The sequence below is a fragment of the Phocoena sinus genome, chromosome 13 (genome assembly GCF_008692025.1).
Source record: "Phocoena sinus isolate mPhoSin1 chromosome 13, mPhoSin1.pri, whole genome shotgun sequence".
In the NCBI taxonomy this organism is placed as follows: domain Eukaryota; kingdom Metazoa; phylum Chordata; class Mammalia; order Artiodactyla; family Phocoenidae; genus Phocoena; species Phocoena sinus.
In genome coordinates, this window is record NC_045775.1 from 83,081,611 (window position 1) to 83,109,284 (window position 27,674).

General features: G+C 39.8%; 2 protein-coding genes across 11 annotated transcripts in view; one reads left to right on the plus strand and one right to left on the minus strand.

Annotated features, from left to right (window-relative positions):
- The window catches only part of TSGA10 (testis specific 10), a 101,659-nt gene extending 78,153 nt beyond the window's left edge, over positions 1-23,506 (minus strand). For 4 of the 10 annotated variants that reach the window (XR_004352893.1, XM_032653135.1, XM_032653136.1 and 1 more), the window contains exons 1-3: positions 23,173-23,349; positions 10,954-11,082; positions 804-1,019 (exon numbers count right to left, since the gene is read on the minus strand). Coding sequence is in view for 5 of the 10 variants with exons in the window: in XM_032653135.1 (XP_032509026.1) it covers positions 804-1,019; positions 10,954-11,082; positions 23,173-23,229 (402 nt within the window). In the remaining 5 variants the exon portion in view is untranslated. Of the gene's footprint in view, positions 1-803; positions 1,020-10,953; positions 11,083-23,172; positions 23,350-23,432 lie in introns of those variants that run through there. The other 6 variants (XM_032653138.1, XM_032653133.1, XM_032653137.1 and 3 more) reach the window with 6 other exon arrangements.
- On the plus strand, positions 16,679-17,294 carry LOC116764478 (60S ribosomal protein L13a-like). Its single transcript, XM_032653142.1, is given in 2 exon segments — positions 16,679-16,882; positions 16,884-17,294. Coding segments are annotated over 2 exon segments (612 nt in total). The 3' UTR covers positions 17,292-17,294.
- Positions 23,507-27,674: the final 4,168 nt, after the last annotated feature.

A 27,674-nucleotide genomic window follows, 5' to 3' on the forward strand; every position in this document is an offset into this window, starting at 1 on the left:
TCAGTAGTGTGGCTCCTGGGCTCTAGAGCGCAGGCTCAGTAGTTGTGGCACACAGGCTTAGTTGCTCTGCAGCATATGGGATCTTCCCGGACCAGGGATCAAACCTGTGTCCCCTGCATTGGCAGGTGGATTTTTAACCACTGCGCCACCAGGGAAGTCTCATTCAAATGTTTTAAAAGGGGGTGGGACCTCAGAAAAATAAAAGATCAAAACTCAGAATTCAGTAAAGATTGACAAATTTGACTACATAGAAATTTAAAAGCTTTGGTTAAAAAAAACTCACCTTTTTTTAAAGTGTGAAATAAATTGTGTATGTGTGAAAACAGAAAAGAAGAATGGAAATATATATATATACTTGTTGGTAGATACCTCTGCAGAGGAAAAAAGGATTAGGGAGAAAGAGAAATGTTCTATATACAGAACATTCCCATTGCTTTGAGTTTTTACTATGACTACATATTACTTAGGAAAATTTTTGAGTAAAAATTTTTAAAAGAAATAAAATGTGAGACACAAAACAATTTAATCCTTAGAATAGACATTTAATTACAATGTCAAATCTAAAAAACTTTCAAATGATGTAATTGAGAATGCCACTTTTTCCACTGCATTAATAACTATATGATGTTTAAAGTAGAATTAAAATCCTGATCAGTAGTTGGATGTTACCTAGACTTGTGGTGATCATTTCACAATACATACAAATATTGAATCATTATGTTGTATACCTGAAACTAATATAATGTTATATGTCAATTATACCTCAGTTAAAAAAAAAACCTGATCAGTGATCAATCTAATACCTTTGCTTCTTCAAGTTCCTTGTTGGCAGTATCCACCACAAACTTTTTCTCTTTTTCTAGTTGCTCTGCTAGTTGGTCAATTTTAATCAATTCTTGAGAAAGATGCTCATTGTGGCTGGTTAAATCCTCTACTTGACTGCTTACCACCTCCTTACCATCCAAGAGTTTCCTAACACATTCTTCCAAGCCATGATTTGTCTGTTTGAGATCTTCAATCTGTTATAAGTAGAAAGAAAATAATCAAATTAAACTATTTCCTTAGCTTCCCTCTGAGGAGAACAACTAGGTGACTGGATTCAGGAAGGGAGGTTTGCTTCCCTGGCAAAGAGACTTAACTATATATCTTTTTTTACTTTCTGAATTTTGTACCATGTGACTGTATTACCTATCTGAAAAAAATATACTAAGTGAAAATTTAAAGGTTTACAGCTATAATTCTCAAAACAATTTACAGCTTAATAACAAAAAAAAACCACTTAGTGTTGATATTTAACAAAACTATTAGAAAAATTGCCAAATATTTATATCTGCAGAAAAGAAACTAGTCTTGAAATTATTTAATTTTAATAATTAATATCATCAATTAGGCATTCTTTAGAATTAAGTTTCTAACTACTGTCATCAAAATATGTTAACTCTTTAGAAAAGTCCTTTTGAACATATCAGTAGCTTACTTGACTAAGCTAAATACCAAATCAATCAAGTATTTGCTGACTTATGTGGAGGACCACAGCTTTCTTTCCCAGCCCACTATCAAACCATCAATGGATGAAGAAAAGGGCCTTTTCTATCACAAAGGTATCCAAATGCCTTTAAAGGAAAAAAGATATGTTACACCCATTGAATAATGATAATATGTCAAGAACTATGTTAAATTCAACGGATACAAAGATAGGTTAGCTATCTGCCTCAGAGAATGTATTGTTTACTTGTGGAAATACATATACAGCATGTTAAGTGCCGTAAGAGAAATATCTGAGATAAAGGGGTGGCACAAAGTCCTTTTCCACAGGATTTGTCTCTCACTGTATATTTAACAAATATTTATTGAGCACCTACTATATTCAAGGCACTGTGTGTGCAAGATGTGAAAAGACAGAAGAAAAAAACAGTCTTGGTCTTTAAAGAGCATCTAAAATTGCTAAGTCTCTTATGTAACATTATTCTTAGTTCTAACGTTATTTTTGCTGTAACCTTGCCCTTTTCAAATAACTAGAGAGAGCTCTTTCCAAACCATCAAAATCAACAAAGTTTTCTTTAAAAATATAAACTTTATTATTTGTCACTATATAAGGAAATATCCTAAAGGTCATGAATTATATATAACTATACCACAATGACATTTATTATACTCAAGAAGCACAATAAAGGCCATTATTTTAATCCAATTCTCACTTTGGTATTTTGTAAGGCACACTAACTTGTGAGATTTACAGGAAAAGAGTTTAAATTGTCAAAACCAGGAGACAAAAAAAACTTGAAGAATTAAAAAAGCAAAAAGGCAAACCGTAAATGCACTTATTTCTGTAGTTGAGCCTTTTATCACAACCAGGCTGAATTTCAGCAATACCTCTTACTCTCTTTTTTGGCATTCTCCCAACTACAGCTAAAAATTCTTTGAAAATGCAAATTTGAAGTAATTCCTGTAGCCTTATGGTGCTTCATTACACTGAGAATAAGATGAACAAATACCATTTGTGGTCCCAGGCCTACTGCCCCGTCCAAGCCCTCTCCACCATCTCCAATATACACCTAAGCTCTAGACATGCTGTAAGAAACTTGCTAAACTCATTTTAAAACCTCTGTTAGGGAATTTATTGAAAATGTTATATACTATATCACAGAACCCTCTCTATAAGAATCCTCAGGGGCTTCCCTGGCGGCGCAGTGGTTGAGAATCCGCCTGCCGATGCAGGGGGCACGGGTTCGTGCCCCGGTCTGGGAGGATCCCACATGCCACGGAGCGGCTAGGCCCGTGAGCCATGGTCACTGAGCCTGCGCGCCCGGAGCCTGTGCTCCGCAGCAGGAGAGGCCACAACAGTGAGAGGTCCGCGTACCGCAAAAAAAAAAAAAGAATCCTCAGGAAAACTTCGCTCAGGTCTCAATTTCAGGAAAACATGTGCTTCTTTTGCATACCTGGTTTGTTTTTATTCTTTGGACCATGAATTACTTTACAATTTCCTTGTTGTTTTGCCTCTAGTAATTTTAAAGAAATCTGCAGCTCACCTCTAGCAACTAGTACAGAAACCATGCAATGATTTCCTGTTTGCTCTTCTTATCCATGCTTTCACTGTTTCTTTACTTCCCCGCACTCTTATTACCTCTTTTCATTACTAGCATTTTTTTTAACTATAGGGATAAACAAACTTCAATTTATCTATCTTTTTGTCTTTGTTCATGGCTTCAACAGTGCCACGTCTCTGAGCAACAAGAACATGCTAAAAATGTTTCCTGACCTCCCACCAGGAAAGGTTACATGCTTTTCCTCTCTGGGCTCCCATACAGCTTCTTATATATTTTTATCTTAGTATTTTATAAGATGTGTTATAATCATTTGTTTCCCTGTCCCTTCCACTAAGTTCTAAGCGACTTTAAAGGGATCATGTCTCTAATTTCTGAATCAACATACCTCTCATTTCTGTATCATTTATTATATATCTAGCACATGATGCTCAATTATTAAATGAATAAAACAAATACATTATAAATAAATAAATGAACACTTCCCTCACCTTGACATCAAGCCCCACTTTTACTTAATTCCAAGACACAAGTACTTTAGAAGAGGAGGTTACAAAGGATGTGGGCTTTGGACTGAGGCAGACAGGTTTAAATCCTGCTGCAGTTCCTCACCAGTCACTTAACCTCGGACAATTTACCATATTTTCTTGATCCTAAGAGATGCATCTGACTTCAGAAAAAAATAAATGGAAGCTTCTTGAGTTTCATCTGTTAAATGGAGAGAATACCTACAATTTTCAGGGTGTAGTTAGAGAGATATAAAAGTTCAAGTAAAATTTTTGGCAGATAATAGGTACTCAAAAAGTAGCTTTTGGGCTTCCCTGGTGGCACAGTGGTTGAGAGTCCGCCTGCCGATGCAGGGGACGCGGGTTCGTGCCCCAGTCCTGGAAGATCCCACATGCAGCAGAGCGGCTGGACCCGTGGGCCATGGCCACTGAGCCTGCACGTCCGGAGCCTTGCTCCACAATGGGAGAGGCCACAACAGTGAGAGGCCCACGTACCGCAAAAAAAAAAAAAAAAAAAAAAAAAAAAAGTAGCTTTTATTAAAAAAAATCTTTTGCAAAAAAACCCCACAAACTTTTTATTTTGAAATAACTAAAGGTTCACAGGAAGTTGAAAACGTAGTCCAGAGGTTCATGTGCCTTTAACCTGGTTTCCCCAAACAGTTACATCTTAAATAATTACAGTAAAATATCAAACCCAGAGATCTGACATTGGTACAACGTGTGCCTATTGTTCTATACCATTTTATCACGTGTAAATTGCTGCAACTACCACCTCAATAAGACACAGAACTACTCCATCACCACAAAGATCACCCTCCCGTTACTCCTGTATAGTCACAGCCTTCCCTCCCCATCCTTAACTCTTAGCAACCACTGATCTCTATAATAATTTTGCCATTTTGAGAATGTTACATAAATAGAATCATGTGATAGAGATCACAGTATGCTATCTGTTGACGGTGGCTTTTTCACTCAGCACAGTGCCCCTGACATCTAAGTTGTTATGTGGATCAACAGTTCATTCCTTCTTATTGCTGAATAATATTTCATGGTATGGATTACCACGGTTTGTTTAATAAGTCACCAATTAAGGGAAGTTTTAGATGCTTCCAGTCTGGGACTATAACAAATAAAGTTGCTATGAACAACTGTATAACTGTATACAGGTTTTTGAGTGGACATAGTTTTCATTTCTCTGGAATAAATTCCCAAGAGTGCAATTGCTGGGCTGTATGGTAAATGTATGTTTAGTTTTTTAAGAACTAAACTATTTTCCAGAGTAGCTGTACCATTCCCCATTCCCACCAGGAATGTATCAGTGATCCAGTTTCTCCTCATCCTTGCCAGCATTTGGTATCATGACTATTTTTTATTTTAACTGTTCTTAACAGTGCGCATTGTTATCTCATCATGGTCTTAATTTGTATTTCCCTGATGTTTAGAAAAAATGAACATCTTTTTATTTGTCAACAATACATCCTCCCGTGAAATACGTCTTTATATCCTTTCTTCATTTTCTAACTGGATTGTTTGCTTTTTACTGTTGAGTTGTGAGAGTTCTCCACATGTTCTAGATACGATTCCTTTGACAGAAACAGGGGTTGTAGCTTATCTTTTCATCCTATTAACAGGGTCTTTCACAAAGCAAAAGACTTAAATCTTGATGAAATTCAAATTATCAATTTTTTCTTTTATGAATCACACTTTTGCTGTCATGTCTAAGAACTCTTCAGCAAGCCCAAGGTCCTGAAGATTTGTTCCTATGTTACCTTTTCAGACTTTCATAGTTTTATGTTTTACATTTAAATCTATGATCTATTCTGAGTTAATTTTTGTATAAGGTGTGAGGTTTAGGTCTAGGCTCATTTTTGTTCCTAAAAGATATCAAATTGCTCCAGCACATTTTGTTGAAAAGACTACCTTTCTTCATCAGATTGCATTTGCACCTCTGTCAAAAATCATTTGGCTGTATTCGTGTAAGGCTATTTCTGGATTCTCTATTCTGTATCACTGATCTATGTCTGTCCCTCTAGCAATACCATACAGTCATGATTACTGTAGCTATATATTAAGTTTTTAAATCAAAGAGAATGACTCTTTCCACTTTGGTCTTTTTCAAAAGTGTTCTTTGCTGGGATTTTGATGGGAATTGTATTAAACTTGGATATAGATTTGGAGAGAATTGATATCTTACTATGTTGAGGCTACCAATCCCTGAATATTTGTTTATATCTTCTTAGATTTCTCTTATTAGCATTTTGTAGTTTTCAGAATGCGAGTACATACTTATTTTGTTAGATTTACATCTAAGGATTCCATTTTCTATTTGAGTGATTGTAAATGGTATGTAATTTTTAATTTAGATTTCCACAGGTTAATTGATAATATACAAAAATACAGGGCTTCCCTGGTGGTGCAGTGGTTAAGAATCTGCCTGCCAGTGCAGGGGACACGGGTTTGAGCCCTGATCCGGGAAGATCCCACAGGCCGCGGAGCAACTAAGCCCGTGCGCCACAACTACTGAGCCTGCGCTCCAGAGCCCGTGAGCCACAACTCCTGAAGCCCAGGCACCTAGAGCCCGTGCTCTGCAACAAGAGAATCCACTGCAATGAGAAGCCCGTGCACTGCAACGAAGAATAGCCCCCGCTCACCGCAACTAGAGAAAGCCTGCACACAGCAACAAAGACCCAACGCAGCCAAAAAATAAATACATTTAAAAAAAAATACAGTATGTTTGTGTTGTATTCTGACCTTTTGAACTCACTTATTAGTTTGAGTTTTTACACTGTAGACGTTATGAGATTTTCCAGGAAGAAGATCATGTCATCTATAAACAGGGATAGTTTTATTTCTTCATTTGGGTCTGAATGCCTTTTAACCTAGCTATATCATTGTATTTGAAGTGAATTTCTTATAGACAGCATAATGCTAGGTCATGGTTTTTTAATCCACTCTGCCAATTTCTAGCTTCTAATTGGTGTATTTATATTACATATATTTAATGTACTTACTTTTATGTTAAGATTCAAGTGTGACTTTTCTGTTGTTTTCTCTGTTTTGTTTTTTTTTTAATTTTTCTTTCTGTGTTGTTTTACCCACTTTCCTCTGGGTTGCTTGAACATTTTTTAGAATTCCAGTTTGAGGTATCCATAGCAATTCTGAGTATAACTCTTTTTACAGATTTTTAGTGGTTGCTCTAGGTGTTTCATTATATGTTCATAAGTTATCACAGCCTACATTTTACCAGTTCAAGTGAAGTGCAGAGACCTTACCTCCCTTTACGTCTCTCTACCCTCCTTTATTAATAATTCTTAAATATTTCCTCTACATGCACTGAGAACTACATTCGACAAACATAATTTAGAAAAGTAGAAAAGGAAATTCGATCACGTTTACCCATATTTTTGCTCTGTATGTTGTTCTCCTTCCTTCCTATTCTTCCAAGACTACTCCTTTTATCACTTCCTTCCTTGTTAGAGAAATTCCTTTAGATATTCTTTTAGGGTAGGTTTGCTGGCAACAAATTCTCAGTTTTCTTCATCTGAGAATATCTTAATTTTCCCTTCATTTCTTACTTTTCCCTTCATACTTTTCTAAATACAGAATATGCACTGGGTTGACAGTTCTTTTCTTCCAACACTTGAAAAATGTTGTGCCACTTCCTTCTGATCTCATTTCCAGACCTGCTGCCATTTGAATAGGTGCTCCCCTATAAATAATGAATTGTTTCTCTTGTTTCTTTCAGGAATTTTTTGTCTTTAGTTTTCAGTTTGAATATGAAGTGTCTCAGTGTAGATTTCTTTGGGAGACTCCTGGTAGCTTTTCACTCACCTTCTTTCATCTGTTTATGTCTTTTGCCAAATTTGGGGACTATTTAGCCATTATTTCTTTGAATATTTTTTCAGCCCCACCTTCTCTTCCCTCTCTTTCTGGGACTGCAACGATCCAAATGTAGATCTTTTGTTATATTCCCACCTGTCCCTGAGCCTCTGTTCACATTTTTTCAATCTATTTTCTCTCTATTGTTCAGATCAGGTAACTTCTTTACTTCTATCTTCATGTTCACTGATTCATTCTTTTCTCCTCCTCTTCATGTTTTTGTTTGAGAACACCAAGTTTTTAATTTCAGTTACTGTATTTTTTTAAACTTTTTTATTGTGGTAAAACAGAACGTCATAAAATGTACCACTCTAACCATTTTTAAATGCAAAATTCAATGGCATTAAGTTCATTCACAACATTGCGCAACCATCCCATATCCATTTCCAGAACTTTCTCATCATCGCAAACTGAAACTCTGTACCCATTAAATAATTATCTATGAATTTTCCTACCTCATATAAGTGGAATCATACAATATTTGTCCTTCTGTGCCTGGCTTATTTCAATTAGCACACTGTTTTCAGGGCCCTTCCATCTTGTAGTCTCCTTTCAGAATTAAGGTTGAATCATGTTCCATTGTTTGTACGTACCCCATTTTGTTTATCCATTCATCTATCGATGGAATCTGCGTTGTTTCCACCTCTTGGCTATCATAAATAATGCTGTTATGAACACTGGTGTACAAGTATCTGTTTGAGTCCCTGCTTGTAATCTTTGGGGGATATTCCTAGGAGTGGAATAGCTGGATCACATGGTAATTCTATACTTAACTTTTTGAGGAATTGCCAAACTTTTTTGTACTATGCTTAAACCATTTTACATTAGCAACGCACAAGAGTTCCAGATTCTCCACATCCTCACCAACACTTGTTATTTTCTGCTTTTTGATAATAGTGGTCCTGACTGGTGTGAAGTGATATCTCATTGTGGTTTGGATTTGCATTTCCTTAATGACTGGTGATGTTGAGCATCTTTTCATGTTTATTGGCCATCTGTATATCTTCTCTGGAGAAACATCTATTCAAGTTTTTTGCCCATTTTTGAATTGTGTTGTTTTGGGGTTTTTTGTTGTTGAGTTATAGAACTTCTTTATATATTCTGGATATTAATCCCTTATCAGATACATAATTTGGAAGTATTTTCTCCCATGTATTTTTTTAATAGACCTTACTTTTTTTTAGAGCAGTTTTAGGTTTACAGAAAAATTGACCAGTAAGTACAGACAGAGAGTTCCCACATATCCCTTCTCCCCCCTCCAACTCACCCCAGTTTCCCCTTATTTACATCTTGTTTTAGTGTGGTACATTGGTCACAATTGATGAGCCAACATTATACATTATTATTAACTAAAATCCAGAGTTTAATTAGGGTTCACTCTTAGGGCTGTTGATTCTGTGGGTTTTTACAAATGTACAGTGACATGTATCCATCATTACTGTATACAGGATAGTTTCACTGCCCTAAAAATCCCCTGTGCTCCATTCACCCCTTCCTCCCTCCAACTCCCTGGCAACCAGTGATCTTCTAATGTCTCTATGTTTTGTCTTTCCCAGAAGGTCATATAGTTGGAATCACAGAGTATGTAACCTTTTCAGATTGGCTTTTTTCACCTCACAATATCCTTTCAAGGTTCCTTCATGTCTTTTTATGGCTTGATAGCTCATGTCTTTTTATCAGTGAATAATATTCTATTATATACCACAGTTTGTTTATTCTATTCACCTACTGAAGAACAGCTTGTTTGCTACCAAAATTCCACTTGCCTCTACTTTATATCTTTTATTTCGAACAGCCTGTTTGCTACCAAAATTCCACTTGGCTGTACTTTATATCTTTTATTTCTTTGATAAGATTTTCTGTTTGTTTCAAGCATGCTCAAAATTACCTGTTGAAGCATTTCTATGATGGCTAATTTAAAATCCTTGTCAGATAATTGTCATATTTGATTCGTCTCTGTGTTGGCACCTCGTGATTGTCTTTCCTCATAGAGGTTGAGATCTTCCTGATTTTTGGGATGAGGAGTGTTTTTTTCTTTTTTTTTATTAAGACCTCATAGTCTAAGACACCGACTCTTATCTTTCAGTAGGCTTCCTGTGACACTGCTCCAGCAAGAAAAGGGGGACACTGCCTTGTTACTGTTGGATGGGAGTAAAAGCCCAATTTCTCCACTAGGCCTCCTTTGACACCTGGGAAGAGTGGGGCTCCTTGTTACGGCTAGGCAGGGATGGGAATTCGGGCTCCCCACCAGGCCTCTGTTGATATCACCAGAGCTGGAAGAATGGAGGCTCCTTATTACCGCTCCCATGTATCCTCCACTGCCACTGTGGGTGGGTGGACTTGTTATTGTTGGAGGGTGGTAAAGGTTCTGACTCTACATTAGGTCTCTTCTGATATCATCCCAGCAAAGAGGAAATGGGGCACCTCTTACTACCAGGTGGCAGTGGACTTTTGGCTCCCCATGTGGTCTCTGGTGACAATACGGGGTTGGGGACTTCCTTACTTCCTGAATGACACAAAAGTCTTGGTTCCCCACTCAGCCTTCTTCTTTGATACCACCCTGGTGGGATGGGGGCCTGGTGGGGTGGGGTGGGGGGATGAGGGAAGGATGGGGTTCTTTGTTATATAGCATGAGAAGGGTGGATGTCTGGGCTCTTAGCCTTTGCTGGCAGGAATGGAGCTAGTATTTTTCCGTGGTGTCTGCTTAAAGTGGGCAGTTCTTGTCTAAGAGTAATCTGACTTGCTAGATTGCCCAATTCCTAGTCCTTCAGCTAGAAAGGAATGGCTTTTCTGAGACCTTTATAAATCTGCACCCATGATTTCTGGTTGCCAGTTTTTCCAGTACTCTGCCTGGGATATATGGAACAAAAAGAAAAACCAGGAACTCCCTAACATGTCCTACATTCATTGTGTGCTGAGGTCTCTAGCCAGTCTTCCTTCTTCCCACCTTTCAGAGTGTTCTTATGCTTGTTTTATACATAATATTCAGGGTTTTTAGCTGTACTTAGTGGGAAGAGTAAGGAAAAGTAAGTCTATTCCATTTTCCTAGAAGAGGAAGTTTCTTTTAATAGCCTTTATTAATAGCTATACCACAGGTCAGACACCAGGAGAACAGAAACAATAATGAACTTGGGAGCTCAGAGAACTGGATTCAAATTCTAGCTAATGTGGGAGTTCAGAGAAATCCTAGCTCTGTCACTCATTAGTCAAATATCATAATTCTTTAGCCTCTTGGAACTTGGGCTTCCACATTGGTAAAATGGAAATAACATCACAGTTTCACAAAGTTGGGATGATTAAGTAAGATTATGTACTTGAAAGCATCTGATACAATACCTGGGATATAGTTTTCACTCACTAACTCTGAATCTATGTGTTTCAAAATGGTTAAGATAAAAATGGAATGATTTTAGACCCATAAAATTTAAATGAGCACTGAATTGGTATTTATTCTCTATCTTATTTTAATATAGGCCCCCATCCCAAATTAATTTAGGGAAATATGCAGAGAACTTAAATGTAACCTGTAACTTCAGTGAAGAAATGAATTTGTCTTGATTTCTCACTTCTTGTTCTAGCTGGAGAATATTCTGGTGTTTTTCAGCTTCAGAAACTGGAGCCCCTAGATCAAAATCATGTTCTTTGGTGGTAACCTAGTGGAAGGAATGGGAATAATATAGAGACAGTCAGGTTTAAAACAGCTTTGTGATTTCCCACAACAATCATAATTTTTAATATTAACAACATTCAATTAAAAAATTGTTTTTAACCTGTTCCACCAGCTAAAAGGACTTCATCAACATTTACTTTCTTAAAACTTTATATTATAAAACTTCTTCTGTGTGTTTTCCAAATATGAAACTATAGTATTGAACATGCTTTTCAAAAAAGACATATTCCACTCTATCTAAGGGAATATGGGTCAGCAGCAAATTAAGTGGTCTACTTCCAGGGCTATGATGTTCACTAGCTACCTGTTTATTGTTATTTTTGTATATTAACAAAAAGGTGTGCTACCCATATCACAAAGGGCTAATTTCCCTAATATATAAATAATTCCTATAATTAAAAAAAGGATAAGAAATACCTTAATATAAAAATTGGCCAAGAATATGGATATTTCACAGAAATGGCTTTTAAATAGATTTAAAGATATTCAATCTCACCATTTAGAGGAATACAAATTAAAACAACACTGGGATACCATTTTTTAACCATCACATTGGCAAAATCATAAAGTTGGATATATAAATTAGCATTCTGTGGCAGTGTAAATTGACACAGTATTTATGGAGAACAACTGGGTAAAATCTAGCAACATTACAAATGCACATAGCTTCTTTACAAATAATTCCATTTCTCAGAATTTTTCTACATACATATTTGCACATTTGCAAAATAACAGTGTTAAAAGATTTCTCACTTTAGCATACTACACATACTACTCTTCACTGTGCTTTTTTTACTTGACTATGTATCTTAGAAACTGTATAATTTAAGGAAATAATTTTTCTTTCTCTGAATCAAGGCTACCATTATGTTAAGAGGGAATTTGCTACAAGCAAAGCAACACAGATGCTATGCTCCAAAATCTAGTACTTGGGAAATTACAGGCTCAGGATTCCCCAGTCACTGACCTTGTGTTAACGCCCTGTACAACCCAGCCCTTAGCAGTCTGACAAGTTTATTTCCCTTTTTCCCTTTCCCTAAACAAGACACAAATCTGCTTCTTCTGTTCTCCAGTCCAGCAGTTCCTGCCTCTCCTGGAACTTCAGCATTAGATCTCACAAAGCATTTCTAACTATGAATCGTTTTAGGCCTTTATGGGTTAGGCTGAAATCCTAACTACCATTTCTTACATAGTTTCTGTTGAAAAATGTGTTCCTAGTTATAAACATGTGACTAAGTATAACTGAATCAAATGACTCCTCACTATAGCAGTACTTTTCAAATTTTAGTAAACATACGAGTCATTTGAGAATCTTGTTAAAATGAGATTACTCACAGTAGGTCTGAAATACTGCAATTCTAAAAAGCTGCTCAGCAATCCCTATTTGGCTAGCACACAGACTACACCTTGAATAACAAGGACCTAAAATCTAAACCTGCCTAGCATACAGAGTTCTTCATAATTTGGTCCCTTCCTACTTCTTCAAATTTACCTCCTACTTGACACCTCCAAGAACCCCTCTATTAAAGACAAACTATTCTACACCTTCTTTATACATACATTCAGAAACATATTATCTTTTGTTCATGAGCTTTGCCCTCACTCTTTTCTCCACTGAAGTAAAGACACTTCTAAGGCTCAGCTTGAATTCCATATTCTCTAGGAGGTTTTCTCTGTCTTCTCCATTGAACGGTGATCACCTCTTCACTGAGACATCCAAATATCTTGGTAATAGAACAATTTATGTAGCTATTTACTTTTTCTGGATATGTCTTCCTCACACAGTTATTAGAATCTTAACAAATAATATCCTAGAGCTCTCTGTATTCCATCAATCTGCACAGTTCTTTGGCTAACAGGAAGGTGTCAATACAAATTTGTAGAGGTTGATAATGAAGCAGTGTACTAAAGCAGATAAAATGGAACCTTCCCTCTTCTTTTTGGTAAAATGAACAGTCAAGTTTACTATCAGTCTAGTCTAGAAATCAGAAGTATAAAGAGACCAAGAGTCTACCTGACAATTGTGAGCCATCATATTAGAGCTGCGACTTTCCCTACACTAACTTTGGAGGCAATAAAAAGGGAGAGAAATCAGTGTATCTGAAATGCCCATGCCTGGCATGCCAGTTTCTCCACCTCAGGCTACCTGAATATCTTCCACCTTCCAGTGATCTCTAGATGGAGCTTTGAACGGAACTTGTGTTCCTGTACAGATCTCAGAGAACGCAAGTAAAAGTACTTTGTAAGCAGCAAATTGTCATCATAAACACCCAAGCTAGAATCACAATCATTCTCAACGGGGAAGCAGCAGAGCATAGTGGTTAAGAGCATGTTCTTTAGCCTCAGACTGCTTCCGTTCATAATGCCTGTTCTGCCGCTTCTTAGCTGCATGACCACAGGCAAGTTACTTCTCTGGCCATGGTTTCCTCATCTCTAAAATAGAGATGAAAACAGTACTTGCCTCATAGAGCTGTTGTGAGGATTAAATGAGTTATTATATGTAAAGCACTTAGAACAGTACCTGGCAATAAATAATAGCTGCTATATATATATTATTATTATTTACAATTACTATTATTACTAATTCCTCTCACTGACTCAACTTATTTAATTGGCTGTCATGTCCTACTGATCTTTTCACTAAAATCTCTCTCAAACACATTTCTTCCAACACTACTATCACTGTTTCAGCTCATACTATCAGATTGTAACATTTATTCACTTACCAAACAAATTTATAAACAGTTAGGATAAGGATGAACCAATATTAGATTGGGGAGCTAGAAAGATAGAAAACAAATAAAAACTTAACAATTTCAAGGGGCTTCCCTGGTGGCACAGTGGTTAAGAATCCACCTGCCAATGCAGGAGACACAGGTTCGAGCCCTGGTCCAGGAAGATCCCACATGCTGCAGAGCAACTAAGTCCGTGCGCCACAACTACTGAGCCTGCATTCTAGAGCTCGCGAGCCACAACTACTGAGCCCGTATGCCACAACTACTGAAGCCTGCGCACGTAGAGCCCGTGTTCCCAACAAGAGAAGCCACCACAACAAGAAGCCTGCGCACCGCAACGAAGAGTAGCCCCCACTCACCGCAACCAGAGAAAAGCCCGCATGCAGCAACAAAGACCCAATGCAGCCAATATAAAATAAATAAAATTAAATAAAATTAAAACAAAAAACTTACAATTTCAAGCTCAATGAATCTAGGGAAGTCCAAAACAAATCAGAAATTACAGTACAGTATGATTCGTGCCACATACATGTATGCTAAGGGAATACAGGACTACAAAAAAGTATTTCTGACTTCTACTTCCCCCCAAAGACTTAGCATATATTTTCCATGTTCCCTCCAAACTATGAACATATCCCTACGGGAGCACTTAACACATTATATTGTTTATTGGATGTCCAAAGCCATCACAACTTAACATGTTAAAACAGACCTCTTGGGCTTCCCTGGTGGCGCAGTGGTTGAGAGTCCACCTGCCGATGCAGGGGACACGGGTTCGTGCCCCGGTCCGGGAGGATCCCACATGCTGTGGAGCGGCTAGGCCCGTGAGCCACGGCCGCTGAGCCTACGCGTCCGGAGCCTGTGCTCCGCAATGGGAGAGGCCACAACAGTGAGAGGCCCGTGTACCGCAAAAAAAAAAAAACAGACCTCAATTCCCCCACCTGCACTTCTACTCTCAACCCTGCCTCCACCATGTTCCTTCCCAGTCTTTCCCATGTCACATGGCACTGTCATTTGTGCAGTTTTCAAAGTCAAAAACCAAGGTGTTGTCTTTGTTTCCTCTTTTCCTGAACCTCATCAAATCCATCAACAAGCCCTTTGGATCTACCTCCAAAATATATCCCCAATCCATCATCCACTTCTGTACACTTTTATTATCACCTACTTGGTTCAAGTCACCATCATCTCCCACATGGATTACTGCAATTGTCTCCTAACTGGTCTTTTTGCTTCTACTGCTGCTCCCTGCAACCTGTTTTCCAAACTGAAATCAAAACAATCATTTTAAAATAATGCGATCCTGTTCAAAACACTCCAATGGCTTCCCACTGAAATCAGAATAAAAGTCAAACTTTTTTTTTTACTTTAATCTCTAGCCTACAAAGGTAGCTCATATATTTTTTTTCTTTTTTCCTTTAACATCTTTATTGGAGTATAATTGCTTTACAGCGTTGTGTCAGTTTCTGCTGTATAACAAAGTGAATCAGCTATATGCATACGTATATCCTCATATCCCCTCCCTTTTGCTTCTCCCTCCCACCCTCCTTATCCCACCCCTCTAGGTGATCACAAAACACCAAGCTGATCTCCCTGTGCTATGCAGCTGCTTCCCAGTAGCTATCTATTTTTCATTTGGTAGTGTATATATGTCCATGCCACTCACTTCATCTCAGCTTACCCTTCCCCATCCCCGCATCCTCAAGTCCATTCTCTATGTCTGCGTAGTTATTCCTGTCCTGCCCCTAGGTTCATCAAAACCATTTTTTTTTTTTAGGTTCCATGCATATGTGTTAGCATACGGTATTTGTTTTTCTCTTTCTGACTTACTTCACTCTGTATGACAGTCTCTAGGTCCATCCACTTTACTACAAATAAGTCAATTTTGTTTCTTTTTATGACTGAGTAATGTTCCACTGTATATATGTGCCACATCTTCTTTATCCATTCCTCTGTCGATGGACACTTGGGTTGCTTCCATGTCCTGGCTATTGTAAGTAGTACTGTAATGAATGTTGTGGTACATGACTCTTTTGAATTATGGTTTTCTCAGGGTATATACCCAGTAGTGGGATTGCTGGGTCATATGGTAGTTCTATTTTTAGTTTTTCAAGGAACCTCCATACTGTTCTCCATAGTGGCTGTATCAATTTACATTCCCACCAACACTGCAAGACGGTGGTTCCCTTTTCTCCACACCCTCTCCAGCATTTATTTTTTGTAGATTTCTTGATGATGGCCATTCTGACCAGTGTGAGGCGATACATCACTGTAGTTTTGATTTGCATTTCTCTAATGATTAGTGATGTTGAGCATCTTTTCATGTGTTTGTTGGCAATCTGTATTTCTTCTTTGGAGAAATGTCTATTTAGGTCTTCTGCCCATTTCTGGACTGGGTTGTTTGTTTTTTTGATATTGCGCTGCTTGTATATTTTGGAGATTAATCCTTTGTCAGCTGCTTCATTTGCAAATATTTTCTCCCATTCTGAGGGCTGTCTTTTCATCTTGTTTTTGTTTTCCTTTGCTGTGCAAAAGCTTTTAGGCTTCATTAGATCCCATTTGTTTATTTTTGTTTTTATTTCCATTTCTCTAGGAGGTGGGTCAAAAAGCATCTTGGGGCTTCCCTGGTGGCGCAGTGGTTGAGAGTCCACCTGCCGATGCAGGGGACACAGGTTCGTGCCCCGGTCCGGGAAGATCCCACATGCTGCGGAGCGGCTGGGCCCGTGAGCCATGGCCGCTGAGCCTGCGCGTCCGGAGCCTGTGCTTCGCAACGGGAGAGGCCACAGCAGTGAGAGGTCCGTGTACCGCAAAAAAAAAAAAAAAGCATCTTGGAGGCAGCTGCCAAAGATGGCGGAGGGGCAGGTCCTGGTTCTCGATGGCCAAGGCCATCTCCTGGGCTGCCTGGTGGCCATGATGGCCAAGCAGGTGCTTCTGGGTCAAAAGGTGGTGGTTATGCGCTGTGAGGGCATCAACATTTCTGGCAATTTCTATAGAAACAAGTTGAAGTACCTGGCATTCCTCTGCAAGCGGATGAACACCAACCCCTCCCACAGCCCCCTACAACTTCTGAGCCCCCAGCCGCATCTTCTGGCAGACAGTGCAAGGCATGCTGTCCCATAAGACCAATCAAGGCCAGGCCGCTCTAAACTGCCTCAAGGCGTTTGATGGGATCCTGCCACCCTATGACAAGAAAAAGAGGATGGTAGTTCCTACCGCCCTCAAGGTTGTGCATCTGAAGCCTATGTGGAAGTTTGCCTACCTAGGGTCCCTGGCTCATCAGGTTGGCTGGAAGTACCAGGCAGTAACAGGCACCCTTGAGGAGAAGAGAAAGGAGAAGGCCAAGATCCACTACTGGAAAAAGAAGCAGCCCACAAGGCTATGGAAGCAGGCCGAAAAGAACATAGAGAAGAAAATTGACAAATTCACAGAGGTCCTCAAAACCCATGGATTCTTAGTCTGAGCCCAATAAAATTGACTGTTTATTCTTAATTTAAAAAAAAAAAAAAGAAGAAAAAGAATCTTGCTGTGATTTATGTCAGAGTGTTCTGCCTATGTTTTCCTCTAAGAGTTTTATAGTGTCCGGCCTTACATTTAGGTCTTTAATCCATTTTGAGTTTATTTTTGTGTATGGTGTTAGGAAGTGTTCTAATTTCATTCTTTTACATGTAGCTGTCCAGTTTTCCCAGCACCACTTATTGAAGAGGCAGTCTTTCCTCCAGTGTATACTCTTGCCTCCTTTATCAAAGATGAGGTGACCATATGTGCATGGGTTTATCTCTGGGCTTTCTATCCTGTTCAATTGATCTCTATTTCTGTTTTTGTGCCAGAACCATACTGTCTTGATTACTGTAGCTTTGTAGTATAGTCTGAAGTCTGGGAGCCTGACTCCTCCAGCTCTGTTTTTCTTTCTCAAGATTGCTCTGGCTATTTGGGGTCTTTTGTGTTTCCATACAAATTGTGAAATTTTTTTGTTCTAATTCTGTGAAAAATGACTTTGGTAGTTTGACATGGATTGCATTGAATCTGCAGATTGTTTTGGGTAGTATAGTCTTTTTCACAATGTTGATTCTTCCAATCCAAGAACACGGTATAACTCTCCATCTGTTGGTATCATCTTTAATTTCTCTCATCAGTGTCTTACAGTTTTCTGCATACAGGTCTTTTGTCTCCGTAGGTAGGTTTATTCCTAGGTATTTTATCTTTTTGTTGCAATGGTAAATGGGAGTGTTTCCTTAATTTCTTTTTCAGATTTTTCATCATTAGTTTATAGGAATGCAAGAGATTTCTGAGCATTAATTTTGTATCCTGCTACTCTACCAAATTCATTGATTAGCTCTAGTAGTTTTCTGGTAGCACCTTTTTGATTCTCTATTTATAGTATGTCTTCTGCAAACAGTGACAGTTTTACTTCTTCCTTTCCAATTTGGATTCCGTTTACTTCTTTTTCTTCTTTGATTGCTGTGGCTAAAACTTCCAAAACTATGTTGAATAACAGTGGTGAGAGTGGGCAACCTTGTCTTGTTCCTGATCTTAAAGGAAATGCTTTCAGTTTTTCACCATTGAGAATGATGTTGACTGTGAGTTTGTCATATATGGCCTTATTATATGTTTAGATAGGTTCCCTCTATGCCTACTTTCTGCAGAGTTTTTATCATAAATGGGTGTTGAATTTTGTCAAAAGCTTTTTCTGCATCTATTGAGATTATCGTATGGTTTTTATCCTTCAGTTTGTTAATATGGTGTATCACGTTGAATGATTTGCATATATTGAAGAACCCTTGCATTCCTGGGATAAACCCCACTTGATCATGGTGTATGAACCTTTTAATGTGCTGTTGGATTCTGTTTGCTAGTATTTTGTTGTGAACTTTTGCATCTATGTTCATCAGTGATATTGGCCTGTAATTTTCTTTTTTTATGACATCTTTGTCTGGTTTTGATATCAGGGTGATGGTGGTCTTGTAGAATGAGTTTGGGAGTGTTCCTCCCTCTGCTATATTTTGGAACAGTTTGAGAAGGATAGGTGTTAGCTCTTCTCTAAATGTTTGATAGAATTCACCTGTAAAGCCATCTGGCCCTGGACTTTTGTTTGTTGGAAGATTTTTAATCACAGTTGCAATTTCATTACTTGTGATTGGTCTGTTCATATTTTCTATTTCTTCCTGGTTCAGTCTTAAAAGGCTATACCTTGCTAAGAATTTGTCCATTTCTTCCAGGTTGTCCATTTTACTGGCATAGAGTTGCTTGTAGTAGTCTCTTAGGATGCTCTGTATTTCTTCAGTGTCTGTTGTAACTTCTCCTTTTTCATTTCTAATTTTATTGATTTGAGTCCTCTCCCTCTTTTTCTTGATGAGTCTGGCTAATGTTTTATCAATTTTGTTTATCTTCTGAAAGAACCAGCTTTTAGTTTTACTGATCTTTGCTATTGTTTCCTTCATTTCTTATTCATTTATTTCTGATCTGATCTTTATGATTTCTTTCCTTCTGCTAACTTTGGGGTTTTTTTTGTTCTTCTTTCTCTAATTGCTCTAGGTGTAAGGTTAGGTTGTTTATTTGAGATGTTTCTTGTCTCTTGAGGTAGGATTGTATTGCTATAAACTTCCCTCTTAGAACTGCTTTTGCTGCCTCCCATAGGTTTTGGGTTGTTGTGTTTTCACTGTCATTTGTTTCTAGGTATTTTTTTGATTTCCTCTTTGGTTTCTGCAGTGATCTCCTGGTTATTTAGTAGTGCATTGTTTAGCCTCCATGTGTTTGTATTTCTTACAGTTTTTTTTCCTGTAATTGATATGTAGTCTGATAGCGTTGTGGTCAGAAGAGATACTTGATACGATTTCAATTTTCTTAAAAAAAAGTCAAACTTTTTAAGGTCCTACATGATTTGGCCCCTGCCTTCACTTCCCTAAATAGACCTACTACTCTCTTCTTTGTTCACCCCCCAGCTTTACTGATTTTCTTTCTGTTCCTCTACTGTGCCAATCTCATTCCACTCTGAGGCCTCCTCCCTTGCTTTCCCTCCGTCAGGAACATTCTCACCCCCAAGCCCTTGACATGAATGGCTCCTTCTTACCCTTGGCAATTTGGCTGAACTATCAGAGCGTCCTCCCCAACCTCTTACCTAAAGTAGCCTCTCTCCTACTCACTTGCCCATTAGGTTATCACACTTAACATTATTTGAAATTATATCACTTATTTCTTCATTTGTTTATTGTTTGTCACTCCCCACCAAATGTAAGCTCCAAGTGACCTAGGCTCTTGTCCAGTCACTGTTATATCCCTAATGCCTAGAAGAGTGCCCAGCACAAAGTTGGTACTCAATAAAACATTTCCCAAATAATGAATTTTGATGATTCAAACAAGGTAGTTTCAATGGTAGGAGGACGAACAAATGAATGAGTAGTAAAGAAAAAGAAATAGAAAGTGTAGATTTCTTTTACAAAGCATGATTGTGAGAAGAAAGATAGAACAAACTTTGGGAAAAGACCAGGGTTGTTGAAGGGCCAACAGAAGAGGAGAAAAACTTGCTTCTTAATTTCCTCTATATCAAGGACCCCTTTCAGAATTAAGCAAAAGCCCTAGGTCGTTACCCCAGGAAAATGCAAACACATACAAAACTTTAAAAACAATTCCAGGGGGTTCAAGAACTCCCCAAATTTCTTGTACTCCAGGTTAAGAATTCTTACCAGTATAAACACAATGACGATTCCTAAGACATGGGTTAATGTTAACTAAAGGAGAAAGGCCAATAAGCTAGTAAGAGAAAACCCAGGTAAAGGGTGTGCACTGTCCTTTGAGACAAGACAGAAAAAAGCAAGGTCAGGTAATGATTTAGATATGAAGGGTAGAAATCTGAAGAAGTTCCTGCCTGGCAGAACTTTAATTTTTCAGTGAAACAGGAGTTGAGATCACATGCTTAAAAGTATCATCAGTGCTGAGCAAAATATAATATGTGCTCAACAAACGTCTACTGAATATTTTGATAGAATAATTGAAAATACTGGAGTATCTTGTATAGGATTTTGAAATCTGGTTCCACAAAAGGTCAACTTGTTTTCCTTTTAGAAAACTGTCTCCAAAAGTTTAGACTGAAAGACACTTTGAAGTAGGAGGGAATAGCTTCACTAAGAGAAGGATGTAGAAAACCACATAAAACTTTATGAATAATTTTGAGGTGGGTTCTGTATTTATAAAAAATAAGTGAATATATGTTTTGGAAATTCACTTCAAACAAAACAGTAAGGTCACTTGTTTAACCTTTCTTAAAAATAATCTCTCCAGTCACTCCATCCAAACCCAAGCTCCTCAGTTCTCTTCAATCCAGACTGTACTGTGAAGAAATAACTTGCCCTTTTTAAGAAGCATAGAACAATGGCCTTAGGAGAAGAATCATTTATCAGTTCCTCTTGGAAACATAAGAAGGGGGTCAAAGAGTTGTTGTCAAGAGGCTTTTCAGAACCAAAGGAATTTAATACAGACTGACATAAATAGCATAACTAAGACAAACAGAACTACCTTACTAACCAGCACACTTCAAGAGATTATCATGGCGTATGTGTACAAGAAAATTCACAGCAGTGTTCCTCATATTCACCAAAAGACATAGAAACCCTAGTGTCCACCAACAGTAGGTAAATTGTGGTATACTCTTACAATGGAACAACAAACAACAAACTAACTACAAGCAATAAAAAGGATCAATCGTAAAAACAATGTTGAGTAACATTGTTACAAGAGCAAACTTTGCAAAATACAAAGGAAAACTTAGTACAATCCCATCTACCTAAAGTTCAAAAACAAGCCAAACTAGGAAGTGCATGGTCACATACAAAGATGGTGAAACTACAAGGAAAAGCAAGGAAGCGGCTATCATAGAAGTCATGAAAGGGAACAAGGAGGAGCATGTGATGGGAAAAGGGAATGAATAACAACACCTGCTCTAACTGCCTCTGTATGTGGAGTACTTTAAAAGCAAATGATCGTAGGGCTTCCCTGGTGGCGCAGTGGTTGAGAGTCCGCCTGCTGATACAGGGGACACGGGTTCGTGCCCCAGTCCGAGAAGATCCCACATGCCGCGGAGCGGCTGGGCCCGTGAGCCATGGCTGCTGGGCCTGCACGTCCGGAGCCTGTGCTCCGCAACGGGAGAGGCCACAGCAGTGAGAGGCCCGCGTACGGCAAAAAAAAAAAAACAACAAAAACAAGTAATCCTAAAACAAATGGAAAAAGAAGCACCTGAAGAAGACAGAGAGGCCCGAGAACGTCTACATCTGTTGGGCCATAAGCAGTGATTTTTTTCAGAAGGTAAACAAGATTTATTTTGGAAGCTGCCATTAAATAATGCTAAACTGTATACTGTTTAAAATAAATATATCATTAATGTATCTTCCTAGTTACTACCCACTAATTAAGACTAAATGGCTTAGCTCATTCATCAATTAACATACAAACAAAAATCAGTTTTATCCTGGAGGCAGATCTGAGTAATGTAACCCTTTCCTTTCATAGTTATAACTAAACTATTTTCTTCTAGTTGCAACCCGATTATTCTTCTATTTATTTCCTTACAGGTTAAGAAAAAACAAAAAAAAGTGTGCTTGAAATTTTGAAAACCACTAGAGGAAATTTAAAACAACGAATATCGTGAGATATAATGGCCTTAAATGGAAAAAGGAAAACAGAGACCCTGTGTCATCTATGTAACGTTTCCTGAAATCGCTATCCTTGACTTTATTTAAAGAAAAAAAAAAGTATATTCCTATGCGTGTTTGGGTATCAGCTCCCTGATCGCCGCAGTTATTCAATTTAAACCTCAAGTACTTTTTCCAAGGAAAGCCAGCGTACCCTGCCTTTCTGGTGTATAATTTCTACTGTAATTATATGAGATTTTCATGCAATTGACTACGTAATCTCGGCCCTTCACCTCGCCAAGTCTATAAAGTGGCTTAGAAGTGAGAGGCTGGGAGTCAGGAAGAGCCAGGTTGAACTCCCAAATCTCTGGCTTCCAAATTCCTCAGCTCAACTCCAGAGCGTTTCTAAACAGAACAATCCCCGCAACGACCAAGCGGAGAGCCGCGGTAGGCAGCGAGGCGGTCACCATAGGAACTGGGCTCAACCCTAAGCTCCCGAGAAAGGACAACAGGGGCAAAGTTTGCTCCTGGCGGGCTTCCCTGGACCGCAACTCCGCCGGCTACCGCCCCTAACAGCGGCTCCAGCAGCCAGTACCCACCTCACGGGTCGCCCTCAGCCCCGAACACCCACCACACCCGCCCCCTGCAGCTGCCCTCTCAGAGGCCTTCTGGCCCAGGAAATGCTTTTTACCCCAACACGGCGCATCCCCGCGCTTCTACCTGCTGCTGCGGATCCCTCCCCGGGCTTCTCGGCCTGCCGTCCTCCCCGGAGCTCATCCTGGCGACTGCCAGGACTCCGCCTCCATCAGGGATCCAGGTCCCTCGAGGTCTCCATCCTCCGCCCCTTTCCTCTCCCTTCCCATTCCAAATCGACCTGGCCCCGCCCCAGGGGTCGGAGGGAGGCGGGACCCGGCAGGAAGGAGGCGGGGGCGGTTAGCGCCGGCCTCAGCCGCCGTCGGCCCCGCCCTCACGCTCTGTACCTGAGGGGACTCGTCCTCCGCCTCCCCGGCGCCTTGGCTCCGCTTCCGTCCAGCGCGCCCCAAGTCCCTGTGCGCACGCGTACCTGGCTCGACCCTCCCTCTCGCGGGGACTACAAGCCGCGCGTGCACATCCACGCACGTAGCGACGCGTACGTCTTCCTGTCCGCCTTACAGGACGCTTGAGGATAAGGCCTCTTCCTGGTTCATGCGCGCCGCGCAGGCGCACGCCCACGCAGCGTCTAGACTACCCCTCCGAGAGTCCCGTCTCCTAGTAACCAGCCGCTATCCCTTTTTCCAAGACTTTTTCCTTACTCCCTGGGGGCGGTGGCCGCACCTGAGTGGAATGCGCATGCGCGGGTTCCATTCCCTCCGGCTGCCTTCAGTTAGCTCTGGGACACCTGCTGCTTTGCTGCCGCTTTTTTGTGCTATTTTCCCCAGGGATCGGGTACCATTCTGGACCCACGTTCAGTGAATTCGTTACTCCGCAGAGTTGCTCTTGGGCGCTGGGAGGGTGGTGCGCTCTCGGTCCGCAGTTAGGGGCGTGTTTGCGGGGAGACTCCCGGGTCGGGTGCTGCTGCTTGCAGCCTCGGGGGAGAGACCGTCCTGTTGCGGTAAGCGCCCGCAGCTGGGGAGCCTGCGGACCCCGAGCCCCGTCCGCCAGGCACCATCCAGTCTGGGTTGAATCTGGGAATGACAGAACTAGTGATGACAGCGCAGATTCCTGACCGGTATGCCTTCTCCACAAGGCAGGCCTTCTCCAAGTCCCCTTTGAAGAAAAACTGATCATGGTTAACAAAAAAAAGAAATATCACTTGATATTTAATATTGTACAGATTCTGCTCCTGTTTAATACCGTTTAAATTTGTCCTCTCAAATAGGAGCCTTCAGTCTGGGAACACTCATTTAAGTTAACCAGGTGTAATATTATTTTTTGCCATCCAACTATGTTAATATTGACCACATTATCTAAAACTGAAGAAATGAACTTTTTAGGGAAAGAGAATGAGAATTGCATTATTCTGCCAAATTCTTGGAGCTCAGCTGGAAAAGAAATATTGTCCTTTAAACATTTCTTAATGTTTAACATGTTCCACTTTTCTTAAGTAACCCAAGGGCTTCTGAACTCTAATGGTGGCTTTATCTCCCTGTCTTTTCCTACAGATGAAATAAACTAGGTTTTCATAGCTGTTCTCTGATGATCTTGGTATAGTATTCGCCTGTGTCTTTCAAAAGTAATCTCACATTTCAAGAGACTAACACTTCCTGTTTTTGCCAGGTGAGTACTCATTTTTTCCCCACAATGTATTTTGACAGGCATAAATAAATTTTATGTTAGAACGAATTTCACAGAAGTGCATTTAAATATGTGCCATATGTTTTTCCAATCTCTGCTCTGATTTTTTTTTTTTTTTTTGCGCTACGCGGGCCTCTCACTGCTGTGGCCTCTCCCATTGTGGAGCACAGGCTCCGGACGCGCAGGCTCAGCGGCCATGGCTCACGGGCCCAGCCGCTCCGCGGCATGTGGGATCCACCGGGACCGGGGCATAAACCCGTGTCCCCTGCATCGGCAGGAGGACTCTCAACCACTGCGCCACCAGGGAAGCCCTGCTCTGATTTTTTTATGCCAGTACATTTTATTTGTTATTTGTGCCAGTACATTTTCTCATATTTTCAGATATTATATACATTGTAAGTATAGCTAGATACTAAAAAATTAAATCGTGTCCCTGTTATTTTAGATAAAGAAGTCAGAGGTCCCAAGAGATACATTTCCTGTGAAATATAATTATACCTAACTGATAAAATAAGTTACAAAGAAGCATGAGCTCTCAAAGACCATCCTGAAAAGTTATTTTAGGGAAAACAAAGTATAATCTCATTTCCTCTTAAAATACTAAGATTATTTTGAATAAAATGTTCTCATGATCTAGCATTATTGAAAAGAAATGGGGAAAAATGTACAAACCTCAAAACTCTAAGATGGAGTTGAAGACTTGTGGGGAGAAGGGGATTGTTAATATAGGAGGTAGGAAAGTACTTCCTTTAGGGAAAAAATTAGAAGAGTTTAAGCATTGATGTACACCACGTAGATGTTACTAAAGAGTCTTTGGAAAGAATGTAGGGAAGGGCTTCCCTGGCCCCGGTCTGGGAGGATCCCGCATGCCGCGGAGCGGCTGGGCCCGTGAGCCATGGCCGCTGAGCCTGCGCGTCCGGAGCCTGTGCTCCGCAACGGGAGAGGCCACAATAGTGAGAGGCCCGCGTACCAAAAAAAAAAAAAAAAAGAATGTAGGGAAAAGATCATTTTAAAGCTAGACCAGGGCGTGAAGAGTTTCCTTTCTTTTACTATCAAGGACTGTTGACTTCCTTCCTCAGCCCAAGAAAGTGAAAAATTTCCTCCCTCTGTGGAAACCCAAAGAGTGCTGAGTGCCCCCTCCTGCCCCACCTAATCCTTTTATAGCACCTGAGCTCTCTCCCTTGTAATAGATACTCCTGTGCAAGTCTGAGATCGGGTTTCTCCATTTCACAAACTTCGCTTCAAAAACCTCTATTTCACCTTTTTTCTTCCTCGGTACCTCCCTGGTCCCCTTAAAAAAAAATTATACACGTTAAGCTGCTTTTTGCTGTTCTGCAGCTAACTGATGCTCTGTTCATTTTTTTTTAATAGGATAGTTTGTATTGATATATTTTCAAGTTCACTGTTCTTTCCTTTGGCAGTGTTACTCCCATCCATGATATTTTTCATGTCCGATTTGTATTTTTCATCTCTGGATTCCAGTTTGATTTTTTTTAAATGTCTTTCATTTCTCACTTCATCATGCCCATGCTTTGGGAAATATGGAATATATTTAAAATAGCTGTTGTATACTAATTCTATCATCTGTCTCATTCTTGGCATTGTTTCTATTAACTGATTTTTTTCCTCCTGGTTATGCGTCACATTCTTCTGCTTGTTTTCATGCCTGGTGAGTTTTTATTGGCTGCCAGGTGTTGCAGATTTGACATTGTTGGGTGCTGGAGGTTTCGGTTTTGGTTTTTCTTTAAATATATTTAGGCTTTTTTCTGAGATGCAACAAGTTTACTTGGAAACAGTTTGATCCTTTAGAGCTGCCCTGTTGAAAATAGTAACCACTAGCTACATGTGGCTATTTGAATTTGTATTCATAAAATTAAATAAAATTTAAAGTTTACTTCCTCATTTGTATTCTGTATATTTCAAATTCCAACATCCAGCTTGCATCGATCGTTCAGTATTAGAATTCTCGCCTGCCAACATCCACACGTGGCTGGTGGCTACTATATTAGACAATCCATACAGGATATTTCCATCATTGCAAAAAGTCCTGTTGGACAGACCTGCTTTAGAAGCTTGCTTTTAAGCTTTGTTAGGTCCAAAATAGTCTTTATTTAGGGCTAATTTGACCCCATTACTGAGGCAATACCTTTCTGAGGACTCTATTCAATGACCAGGGTATTAGGAGTTCTTTCTACTCTGACTGGTGAGAACTCTATTCTTGGCTCTGTGTAGGCTCTAAGAACTATTCTGCCTTCTCCTTTTTGGTGTTTTTTTCCCCAGGGCTCAATAGTTTTTTTACGCACATACACTGATCAGTATTCAGCCAAAGAATTGTGGGGAATCTTCTGCAGATCTCTGGAGCTCACTCTCTCACTGCACCTCTCCCCTCTCTCCACAAATTCTAGCCATCTTGGCCTCTGCAAACTCTGAAGTCTGTCTTCACAGTTCACTGAAGTGGCCAGACTCAATTTGGATTCCCCTTCCTTGTGATGAAGCCTAAAATTTCCAGGCCCTAAGCACTCATAAGACTTAACCTTATCTCCTTTCTCTTAGGGATCACTCTCCTGTACTACCTGTTGTCCAGTATCTAAAAACCATTGCTTCATGTGTTTTGTCTGTTTTTAAGATGTTTAAGGCATGAGGATAAATCTGGTCCATGTTTCTCTATCCTGGACAGAAGCAGAAGTCAGCTATCTCCACTAATCATCCCCATCAGAAGTGGTTTGCAATTCAGAAATTGCTTCAGCCTGAGGGAACTGTCAGTGCCTGGGCCCTGAAGCAGAAGAGGTCCCTGAAGCATGTCCTGGAGGAACAGTGATGAGGTCATGGGGCGGGGGGCAGAGTGGAGAGGAGAAGAGCTTGGGATGACAGAATGTTACTGGTGTATCTGTTTCCTATTGCTGCTGTAACAGTTTGGCACAAATGTGGTAGCTTTAAGCAACACCAAT